The following is a 12,083-nucleotide window of genomic DNA, read 5'->3' as shown; positions in this document are numbered from 1 at the left end:
AGTTAGAAATATTTAGTTTCATGCTGATTCCAGTCCTAGTAGTCCTTTTGCTGACTTTCATCCGTAGCATCACTTCTGGACCTGTGTTCAGGTTCATAAAATCCCGCGCGTTCAGGAGTAAGAATGACGCCACAACGACACACAGCACGTGCCGTTTCGTCTTGGTTTCTCAGCGTCCAAGATGTGTTTGAGGTGATAAGGGAGAGACGTCAATCTGCCCAGCAAAGGGTATTTCGTGGCGCCAGCTCTTTCATAATCAGCTTGGCAACTCCCAGTTTCATCGACTAACGTTTAACTACAGTACTGAAAATTCGCCAAAAACTGTAATTATTAAGAGTTTGGCCCACACATCCGCAAGCAAGAGTTTTACTAGCATGTACATCATATTAACTCCTTTGATTACTTGATTTTGCTAAAAAAGCAGAGCCCTACTTTGGCGCATACCGTTAAGGTGTTCCAGTCATAGTTTCCTAAACGTCCTTTTCCTAATACGATGCTTGAGAAGAAATTCGGCACATCTTCACCGAAATTTTTCCCTTCGTTCAGTTCTCACTCATCTATTATTTATTTAGTTATCTTCACGACATACTTATTTCACTAATCATTATTGCTTCATACAATTGTCACTGCATAACCTCTACTACGGTTTGAACTGCTTTAAACAGCTACACTCATAGTGAGATTTACTTACACCACGACACATCCATTGTGCTCGCTCAAATAGTTTTTGTGTTGCTGCATCCATTGCAGAAGGGAGCACGCATGGAATTTTGTGATCGCAGCATCGTCCCGGCAACTTATCAGTCCACGCGGGCTATCACATTTGTTTTCAGAGTTAGTTGCGAACGTCCGTTGCTGGTGCCTCAATGTTCGACTTCTTGCCGAGACGCGCTCATAAGCAAAGATCGAAATCATCGTTGGATATCGGTCAGCCATTCGACTTCAGGTTGGTGTACCTTTAGTGAAGTGTACGGGAAATGTAATTGACGAGTACCCGGTGAACGTAAAACAGGATTGCTTCTGGAGCGCGAACATAGAAGCAAGTAGGATTCTAGGAGAACCAGAAAATCAATAAGAACCCGCCGCATGCGAGAGGTCCTTCTTCCTTATCAGAAGACACAAATGTCTATGAATACGAACTTCGAGTGCGTTTGCACAGTCGTACGAAAGTGGTCCTAATTTATGGGGAGCGCCTTTTACACCCAGGTGTTCAACACTTCCGCGGTATTCTCAGACAAGTTCGTCTTTTGAGGACATTTAGACATGTATCCCTTTACGTTTGTTATATAAATAATAACAAAAAGATCCAAGAAAAAAGGTTTCGATCTGTGGTCGGTGAGCTATGTCTGCTATCGTTCTCTGCTGAGGCGACTCTGAAATTCCTACCGACTTAGGTCAGTTAAATCTGATATAATCGGATTGATTGCAATTCAGGAGACTACGTACTAAAGAATTTCTAGAACTGGTAAACTGATTATGTTTAAGAACACGCGTTATTATGTAGCGACGTACTGGCTGAAAGATAAGAAACGGTGGAATAATAAATGAATGAGAAGAAAAAGGAAGACCTGGGCTATAATTGATGTCATGAAACATGGAAAGTGCATCTCGCCGAACTGACACCTAACTGGTTCCGGCCCTCTTTTGCATGACCTTGTAAACCCACTTGTATTTCCCATGTTTTCAGTATTGGTGCAATATCGGGAAGAAGACACGGTCGTCGTGATAGAGTGCTACGTTCTTGAGCCCGGTGAATCCAGCTCGGACATCCATTTACGAGCGAGTAACTCCCCTTTGATGCTGTAAGGTAATGATACGCACGCAAACTGCCATCTCGCACCACTAATTAGAGCTCGACCAAATTGTGCGTTTGTCACCGCTTTCTCTCTACATCTCCATATTTTTTACTACATAGACAACAGTCTGTTAGTAGATGGAGAAGGTAATTTTGCAAACGCTTCAAAGAAGTCATTAAAACACTTAATAATTACCGTAAAGTATTACATAATTAGTAGCAATTTTGGCTGCAGCTTAAGCAATCCAGTAGAACAAGCTATCAAATAGATGGTTAAAAATTATTTGACCGGGATCCGACTACAGTTTACAAAGACGCTAGACAGCTTGAGGAGGTTATAACCCGCGTTAGAAGCTGAACGTTGAAATAGTCATTGGAAGTGGAACACTTGATGCCTTTTCACAAATCCCACGCTTTGATTCGAAAAAGGGGAAGACGGCCAGAGGAGAAACAAAACCTCTTTTCCTTCAGTTGAATAATTAAATTGGAAATTAATGAGGGAACAATTTTCTATGATGATTGGTTAATAACCGGTTTAACTGTCCTTACTATGACAGTAAATTATACAAGTAAAAAATAGTAATTAAATTATAGAAGTAAAAAACTTACGAGTTCATATTTGTTTCATATTTGTGTATTCTTATGTATACATGGTTGGTGTGGTTTGGTCATTGGACGAAATTCTCTGTTTTTAATCATGGAGGATGTATCTATAGCAAACTACGTGTCTGTTTGGTCTCTCCTGCTCAATTGTTCAAAAAAAAAACATCGTCTCAGAATTCCCCTTTTATCTGTGATAGCAACAAGACATCTTTCCGCTCAAAAGGCGAACTTACTCTGTTCTTTCGTGGTGTCGTTTCACTTCAAGGTCTCACAAGGAACTTCTCTTCATTTTGACTGCCGTTAGTGGAAAGTCCCCGTTTACAGTCAGTTACGGAAGTAAAATTGATAGTCCTTCGCTTTCTTAAAGCAATAAAATTCTCCTTTGCTATACATACTGGCCCAATGTACCTAGAACAGTGTTCTTCATTCAAAAAATCTTTTCTCTGCACTGATTCGATTGTTGTGTGTTAGAGTGAAAGGGAAATGTTAACGGTTGCGAACAGACTTCAGGTTGCAGCGTTGATGATGATCACAGTCTCCGAAGAAACGTTATATTACTTGTAATACGTGAGGGAACAAATGATTATGACGTGATAGTTGTAAAATAAAATCTAGATCTTCCGAATTTGAAGTCAATTGTTACTTTAAGAAGTATCCTCCTATTGTTCGCTTCAGTTTTTGCTAACTGCCAGAATACGACAAGAATCCGCTGCATGCTTTACTGCGCAAATATCGCCCCGGGATTGACCCTAGCTACACTTACTTCTACTACATCTACGAAGCCATCGCACAAGGAGATAAACCACCAAAATTTGAAAAATGGTTAATATCTTAGACAACTGGCGACATTTAGTTACACTGCTATGTGGAAATGCAGCTCCCAAGATGGCTTCTAGGAGGAGAGAAACTTATTAGATAAAAATCCATTTGTATGCATTTTCATATTTTGGTAAGGGTCTGGTGTGGTGTTGAATTGCATACAAAACAGCTACGAATTAGCACTCAAAACTCAACAACTTAAAAAAAAAACCAGTCAGCTCTCCGTGTTTTCAGAAAGTGATATGGCCAGCAAGCGAATTTTTGTCGCAAATTTGCTCTTAATTCATAGAGTTAATAAGGAAGTCCAGCTAATAAAATTCTCTGGGAGGCTGAATGCACTTTTTTGTTTCAAGACAAAGTGTTCCCAAGAATTACTATGACCATGATGGAAATATGGCAGAGGGGTTAATCTTTTAAGTAGAGAGAAGACACGTTATGTTCGCAGAACGATAAGGTTGTTTGTTCTCTGCACTGGAGATGATCCTTTAGTAATAGAATGGTTAAAACTAGAAATAAGTGTGTACCATTAGGTTGATGCAGAAGTCGACACCATCCAAATAGGGATTGATCAACGCTGTGCATCTTTTGATTTTTATCCTTTCTTTACAATTAGCACGATAAAATCCTGCTTGTTTTCTGATCTCTTCCAACGAATATACCTTTATTCACTCTGGACCTCCTGTTAAGAAGAGAATTTATTCAATGATGAAGAGATTGTCAGAAATTTCCAAAATTCTTGATATGTTTTGATTTTAGGGTTGAAATCCACATTGAACCAGACAGCAGTGTCACACATGTATTGAACTTTATAAATCAAGGAACAAAAAGCAAGTACAGCCGCCCAAATTTTCTAACCCCGTAAGTGTTAGTAAACTTTATTTTATTAAATAATACTCTGTTCTATGCATTATTTCAATCTTGCATGCCTCCCACTACGCTGCACTATCATAGTGGCATAAAATTAATATTTATCTCTCACCGACTCTACATAGTGGGGTCAGAATGACATGCATGAGGCACGGACAATGCGTAAGCGGCTGCGCTCGAAGCGGCGCTGTGGAGCGCACTGGTTCGGACCGTGTAAGGATCCCGCTACCGCCACCCTTCTCTGCAGTTCCCCATGGCCCCAATTCGATTCCATCCACAGCGCCACTTCAAGCGCAGCCGCTCACGCAGCTGTCCGTGCTTTATGTCGTTTTGACCCGACTATACATATGTGTACAAATAAGAGAATGAGACAGGATGAGTTTTCCTATAAAACACTGAAAATCTGGAGTATTGATGGCTGAGAAATTCTTATCGCGATCGATCTATTCAATGGAAACAAAACAATATTGAGGAGTGCAGAATTTGTTTGTTCGTCTCTTGCTCTGTTTTTTTTTCTGGGTTCCGTCACTCTCCGGTTTTTTTTCTGTCTGTGGTGTGTCATGTCAACCGCAGTGTGACCAGGAGTCATCCTGAGTCCACTTTGTGTTTGAAAATCCAGGCTCTATTGCGGACCGTTGAGCCAAGTTCATACTCATACGTGCTCGTCATATTAACTGTCGTTTTGCGTAATGATGCCCTAAGTAACATCCTTCTTGAGTGCAAGGAACAAAAAAATATATTTCAGGAGATTCTGTGAGTATGTGTATCTTTGTGTTTTTGGGTTTACCCGTGAGTCTTCATGGATGTGCATATCTGTATGTGAGTATTTGTTGGCTTTCTCTCTTCCAGTGGCAATTGACTGCTTATCTATTTAATCTGTTTATCCATCTCTCTATCTGTTTATCTGTCTGTGCCTGTGTGCCTGGTTAAGTGTTTGCTTCCGTGTATGTGTTTCTGGCAAGTGGCAGTCGTCCACAATTTCGAGGACCCTCGAAAGTAGCGCTAAATCGTGCCAAAAGAAGCAGAAATAAATATAGTAAAATTAAAAACTTGAGAGCGCAGTGAGAAAGTCATATAGAAGAAACAAGTAGTAAGTAACATTTTCAAAACCGAAATTATGTTAGGAACAACCCATACTGATGAACCCCTTTGAATGCTGCACTGATTTCTTTTTGTCAAATTAGCTCACAGAATTTATTGTTGTCCTCAACTTGAATGAAAACTCGAAATGATAACTTTCATCAGAAAAACAAGTGGCAAGGACGAGCATTTTAGGGACCCGAACTGGCCAACTGTTGGAAAAATAAGTAGAGCACCCTTAACGAACGAGGAAATAGAAAGAAGTCCTTTCGGCAGGTTGCTGGTGGGCAACGTTTTTCGATGTTTTCACAATGTTTCAGTCGCTGTTTGTGTGCTTAGCTCGTAGCTCTTAAGATGTTCGTTGAAGTTGAAATCCTTTTCAAAAAGGGCTGTTTCTAGCCTCCAAGTGCTGCCAGAATGGACATACTCCCTGGAACCGCAGGCACTGCTACAGGTGAGTTCTGATGTTCACCTCTATTTTTGTGAGGCCTGTCATCAGTGACTGCCTTGTTTCAGTCCCCAGCTCTCCAATTCCAAAAGCTCCAAGTCGCTTCAGGAACAAAATTCCATCCCAATGGACCGAAGAAACTGGAGCACGTAGGTCCAATCATGTTATTCCATCAAATTTCAATCTTCAGTTTTTCAGTGAACTCTCCACATTTGTCTATACGATGAGGTTATTTTTGCTCATAAGAGATAAATGAATAAAAGCACGTGTTTAGAAATATCGGGGACGCATCGTCCTTTGCAAAGGACTCACTCAAAGTCACTTCCCCAATTAACTGCATGGAGCGACGATGTGAGGTTAGTACAGTTTTTTTTTAAAGTGCTATAGTTTCATAACTCATTAATTCATATTTGCTTTACATAGTTGCGAGGTCCGAAAATAAAATGTAAATGGAGTTGCTGTTTCCAATTTTTTAAAACACTCCAAGCACTCGTTAAAGTCAGCATACCACTAATCTGACGTGGTGAGGGAATCTGCGGAAAAAGTTGAGGATGGGCTTGACGATCGCGATGTCCGAGGTGGTTTCGCTCATCTCTCCCTGATCGCCGTAAAAAATGGCGTGGGAACCACTTTGGTTTTTACGCCTCTAGGCACACGTTCTGGTCCCCTCAGTAGCCCATTCATGGGTTTCAATTGAATAGGCTGGTGAGAAGACATATATTGATCATCGAGACATATATTGATCATCGCTCGCACTTTGATGCGACGCGTGCACACGGATGGCGCGTTGCAACTGAAATCGTAGTAAAAATCAGCGTCTTCCAAGAATAATGCTTGAATGAATGTTAATAAAGCTAATTCTTGTAATGGTGGTAATAATTTTTTTTTTCTAAATGAAGAACGGATTGTTTTCAATCACCTTCTACACGTCTAGGATCTGTTTCTTCTCTTTTTTTTTTTGAAGAAAATCTAATCATTCTATTTGTGATGTTTTCTAGTGCTCGCTGTTCATGTGAAGTTTGCAAAATGGGCACCATCACCAACAGAATATATTTTCCGAGCTCAACACTACAGGCTCAAAGGACTGGAAACAGAAGTATTGTGAGTTTATTGAACTGAATTAATAGCAGCAAGAAGCTTAATAATAATCTCAAAGTTTCATTTGTTCGTAATTTCTCCACCTTGCCCAAATAATTGAATTACTTCTTGAGCAAGTTCCAAGTTCGACCTTCTTTGAATCTTGGCATCGTAGAGTTTGATTGTGTACTACTTTCTTAAGCTGAACCAAGATTGTTATTGATCTTTATTCTGGCTAACGTTTCGGCGTCGTCGCCTTCTTCAGAGCCTGGAAAAATCAAAGACACGTGTAATCTACTCCCTCAAACGCCTCGTCATCCCACAAGATATGATTTAGCAAACAGGTTATTTAAAAGCAACGTCAGAAAAGCAGACCAGCGCTCACCTTGATAGCCACAAAATGGTGATGTTAGCGGACCACCAGTTGTGAGAGTTGCGCCGCTAGTATTAACTAGTAACGATGCCCCCGCCTCTGACCCCGTAGGTCAAAACCCGCAAAGGTCCTGATATGGCGCCAGCTCGTTGGTCACAGCGATGCATTCTTCTTTACGATTCATGATAGGACTTTTGGCCGTGATATAAAACGCTTCCAATGTTTTTACTTCTTGGGCGTTGAACTGAACTAAGTACATTAATTGTAAACAAAACTAGAAGAATTTCACATTTTTGGCGTTGTTTAGGGTGAGAAAGATGGCACAAAAGAAGAATACGACGAAATCGATAGGCAGAATACGAACAAATCTACTACGGCTGCTGTTGTGCGGAGGGTGCCGAAGACAGCTTGCGATTCTTCTGGATATGTTGCTCACCCGAGGCTGACCGCCGTCAAAAATCCTCCTAGTCCACCACCTCGGGGAGTTCCAAATAAGAAATCGCAGAAAGATCAACTTCTTGATTTTTCCCCAATAGCGTCTATAAGCAGCGCCGAATGCGACGATCTCGAAGTTGCATCGAAAGAGGGGAGTGTTAGCGAAACTGAAGGAACACTAGAAATATGTGGGAGATCTTCTATGGATTCAGGGATAAGTGACAAACATAGCGATGATGAAGAGGTAACAGTAACAAGGCTCTGATGATTGCTTGTGTGAAATGGGCTTCATGGTACTCAACACAGTGGCTCTACATAATCCATTCGGATTCGCTTTAAATCTTAGAAATTGAAGCTGGAAAGCTCGCCGCAAACGTGATGGACTAAGTGTATTTAATTTATTTTTTTTTATTTTTTCTTAATTCATCTTCAATTTCGAATGAAATAAAGATAAATATGGATTTCAGAATGAATACCAGAGTTTACAATGGTCATACAATGAGAGCAGAACATGTTTATTTTATTTTTTACGCTACTCTGTTGGACTGAAAAGAGAAAGTTTTTACTGTCTTTTAGACAGCTCTTTTGAAGGCTTCGTTGGATATGAGCTTTCTGAGTGGCCCTTCATTTCCTTCTGAGTATGTGTTTCCTAAACGTTTCGCTCCTGGGAGTTCAGGTCTAAAACGACATCGGTATACTGAATCTGAACGATTCCCGTCAAGTCGAGCTAATGCACAGGCCCCAGAAGCTGGCAAAATAAGGTGGGACGGGTCCAACGGCGTTGATTTCGTGCACCGGAATGGGGTGATGAGACGAGTCCGCACTGTGGATCCCTTACAGAACTTTCCGGGGTCGGCGCGTGAAATCGACAGCGTGGAACCTGTGTACTTCAATTCACCGCTTTCTGGAGCCCCGCCAACTCGAATCTGTGGAGCCAATTCCATTCCATTTTACCTTCTGGTGCCAACGCACGAAATTATTACCGTTGAATCCGTCCATGTCGAGTTGGTGGCCAAAAACAGGTAAAGTAGTTTGGGAAGAAATTAAAATTAGCGAGGTTGTTGGAACACCAGCACAGAGCATAAATTCACAGTAAAATTGTCAGCAAGCACGAGAGTAGCGAAAGGAGAGACGACACATGGAAGCGTGCGCTAGGATGACAGCCTGCATTTGTTACTGCCATGAAATGGTTCACAAGATCTCTGCAATGCAACACAAGATGTGAACCATTTCATGGCAGTAACAAATGCAGGCTGTCATCCTAGCGCACGCTTCTATGTGTCGTCTCTCCTTCCGTTACTCTCGTGCTTGCTAGATTCTTTTCCAGAAATTGAAAGATTGCAGAGAACTGCTCAACTATAGTTGCAGCCAAAAGTACACATGATCTGGCGCAGAATCTTTATCCTTTGTAAGTATTTTAATGACCCTCACGAAATTTCATGCTACCAGACCATTACTTTATAGGAAGTGTTGATAGTACAGACGAGGGGAACCAAGTTCTTGAGTAATGTTTTCACATTGCATTGGTAACAAAAGGATGTGTGAAATGTCTGAAATCAGATTTTAATACTCTCTTGCTTCTTAAATGATGCTGTGCAATGTTTAAGCTTTTTTTTCATTGGATTAGCTCGTGAACACCACTAGAGTCCTAGTTGCATTTCAAGCAGTTTGTGATTATCCGGAAGCAAACAACACCTGCGGAGAAGGGACAAAAAGATAAATCTTTCTGGATCACTCAACATGTTTCTGGAACCTTACCTGCTTGGCCTGGAAACAAGATTAAGAACACACTACAAAAAAGACCAGTTATGTATTAAGAACGGCATATACAAGTACGCATAGTTATGTGAAAGAAATATGCAGCCTATGTCATCGAAAGTGCACATTGAATATCAGCTAAACTTCGCCGTCGTTGGGCAGATCAAAATAATAAGGATGGCATGTTGTGCAGGCGTTGCATCGTGTCTGAACAATAAACTAGTACCTACCTAAAGTACCTTATTCTTAAATGAAACCACATCGACACCTATCGTGGACAAAAGCGGCAGTGGTCCCAATTTCCACTTAAACGCATCACCCCACGAATCTGTGGTGGTGCGGATTTCAGGTGGAAAGTTCCTATACGGGGTCGTAGACTAGGAGAGGAGGGTGATTCCGTCCATTTCTTTTTAACTGCCGTAAAAAACCGCCCGGAAGATGCGGCGCGTGCACAAGGCTGGCGCGCTCCAATTGAACTCGTTGTAGAAAAGAGCGCGCAGGAACGCCTGAAGCCGTATCCTCCGAGCCGTTTTTTACGGAAATTAGGAAGAAATGGATGGAATCGCCGTCCTCCCCATAATCTGCGACCCCGTAAAGGCATAGCTCACCTGAAACTCGCACCACCCCACATTGAGGGCTTTTAAGTTTTTATTTGAAAACGGCACTACTGTCACCGGGTCTTAGCGACGCGCGTGAGTCGAAGACCACAAACAGAAATAGATGAGATATTCAGCAAAGGTGCGCCAAAGCGAATTCGGCATACAGCTCCTTGACTAAGTCCCGGTGGTTAAGGAGTTGAATCCCTATTGCCAATGGAGTCAAGCTGCGACCCTCCCTACCCGCAGTTCTTTCTACCACGATATAGAGATCGGAGAATTGGGCAGCACTGCCGACGGTGATGGAGAAGCTTGACTACATGAAGAGAAAGCCACTAAGACGACTGTTAGGTTACCTTTGGCCGATGTTGTGCCATAACGAACAACATGATTAAAAGTGGAAATACTGGTGGAAAACATTTTGCCTGCCTTCTAAGTAGTCATTGCATTTTTGCTTTTTTGCTTACATAATGGGAGGATCGCGTGATCGGCTTGTTCAAGTTGTCCTGAAGATGCCACCAGACTCAATCAGGAAAAGGCCTCTTGGGTCAGTAAAGAAAGTTCCGGACGGAGGTGAGGACACTTTGTGTTGGTAGGCAGTTTATCCGAAAGGTTAGGTTTCGCGGGGTTGGAGCGACGATTGGATAGATTCTATGCGTGCTCTAGCTGGAGATCGAACAGGATAGGCTCAAATATGCTCAAGGACGACTCATCTCGTCGAAGATGCGGATAACTGGGTTAGGCCGTAACATCCGCCCGCAGTTTGGGGCGAGTAAGTAATTCCATGGTTGTGGACAATAACAAGGGAGCATTGCAGCAAGAAACATATATTGGGATGGTCTCATTAAATATGCCTCAATGAAATGTGCGGTGGTTCCTGTTTTACTGCTAGCCTTTTTTCCCGGCGTTGCTGCTGCGCTTGACAGTGAGTTTAACAGATTACGTTATGCTACTATTTCATTTTTAAATCGGACTCGAATATCGAATAAGCAATGTACGACATTTTAAAGAAAGATGATAGAGTTATTAGCCTCAAGAAAGTGGTTGTTACCTGTGTTTCACCTCTTTTGGAAACGTCTCTGAGGTGTCTCTAATTGCATAACTACTTGTCACCACTTCATAGGAAAATTTGCTGAAAAATCAACCAGTAACTAGTAAATAGCAACTACGACACTATTTTTTAAATTTTGCCAATTTTTTCGGGTCACCATAAATTTGTACAGAGTGCGACAGTCAAACCTAACTTTTCTACGAATTTTGTGTGGTGATGTTTGTAAGGTAAAGAAAATAAAGCAGTCATCTTCTCGATGCACACACCTTGAACTCAGGTAACCGAGCAGCGTTGGGTCGGTCAACGACGCAGTTTCGCTTCTTTAGTGAATTTAATAAACTGTAGAAAGTGCTAGGTGCAGGACGCGAATATCTCTTATATTTTCGTCTTCTGGGCACGGAAATGTGTCTCTCCTACTTAGAACCGGACTGCGAGACAAAAGATGAAAATGTACATATACAATTCGAGAATAGAATCAAAGTCACTAGAAAATTCTTTTTCAATGTTTAATTATTGTGTTCCGGCGATTGTAACGTCAGAATCAACGTAGTAACTTCCATAGTAGTATTTAGGCTCGCATCTTAAAGTTATTATCTCTTTGTCAATAATTTTCGTGGTCCTAGTAGTTGCTGGCGTAGCGATCTTCTGTTTTATTGAGTGGGTAAGCGTCTCTTGCTTATCTATGGACAACAATAAATGGTGTTCACGTCCTTAGAAGAGGTGTCTATGCATGTTTTAGAGAGAGAAAAAGAAGAAGATGTTGAGGGAACAGTTAATGAAGGAGGAGGAAGAACGGGAAGAACGTAGAAGACAAGAAGAAGAAGAAAAGAAGAAGAGAGATGAGTCTAAGAAGAAGAAAGAGAAGGCGAAAAAGAAGAAAGAAAAACCACAGGAAAAGAAACAGATAGCTAAACCATTTGAAGATGATGATCTGTGCGACACGCAGACTATTGTGACGCTATGAGAAGTCTGGACTGTCCAATTTTTTCCGAAATATTAAAACGTCTTTTGAAGCAGCGATTATAAGGAATAAATTTGAAAAATACTCTTCTCATACAGATGGAGGCGTCAACCACCAAAAATAAATTGAGAAAGGTCATATAAAACCAGCGGTACGACTTTTCGCTTAGCCAGATTGCAGCAAGTTCTGCAGACCATGAAACAGTCTTCGGCCATTGACT

At 41.4% G+C, this 12,083-nt stretch overlaps 2 protein-coding genes across 3 annotated transcripts; both read left to right on the top strand.

Moving 5' to 3' along the window:
- Nucleotides 1-866: 866 nt before the first annotated feature.
- Nucleotides 867-8,523, top strand: RB195_010614 (uncharacterized protein; the record flags this gene model as incomplete). Of its 2 annotated transcripts, XM_064191706.1 has the most annotated exons (9): nt 867-946; nt 3,974-4,075; nt 5,360-5,447; nt 5,564-5,618; nt 5,681-5,761; nt 5,887-5,968; nt 6,611-6,713; nt 7,370-7,741; nt 8,074-8,523. In XM_064191706.1, 9 exons carry the CDS (start codon nt 867-869, stop codon nt 8,521-8,523), a joined length of 1,413 nt encoding a protein of 470 aa, XP_064049288.1. The 2 variants fall into 2 exon arrangements, with proteins under 2 accessions (XP_064049288.1, XP_064049289.1); XM_064191705.1 differs by lacking the exon at nt 8,074-8,523 and having other exon boundaries at nt 7,370-7,762.
- A 1,798-nt stretch (nt 8,524-10,321) lies between these two features.
- RB195_010613 (uncharacterized protein) lies at nt 10,322-11,866 on the top strand (the record flags this gene model as incomplete). Its single annotated transcript, XM_064191704.1, has 4 exons — nt 10,322-10,424; nt 10,669-10,776; nt 11,475-11,563; nt 11,642-11,866. 4 exons carry the CDS (start codon nt 10,322-10,324, stop codon nt 11,864-11,866), a joined length of 525 nt encoding a protein of 174 aa, XP_064049287.1.
- Between the last annotated feature and the right edge of the window lie 217 nt (nt 11,867-12,083).

This window comes from Necator americanus, chromosome III (assembly GCF_031761385.1).
Source record: "Necator americanus strain Aroian chromosome III, whole genome shotgun sequence".
In the NCBI taxonomy this organism is placed as follows: Eukaryota; Metazoa; Nematoda; class Chromadorea; order Rhabditida; family Ancylostomatidae; genus Necator; species Necator americanus.
This window is presented reverse-complemented; position numbering and strand designations above follow the sequence as displayed.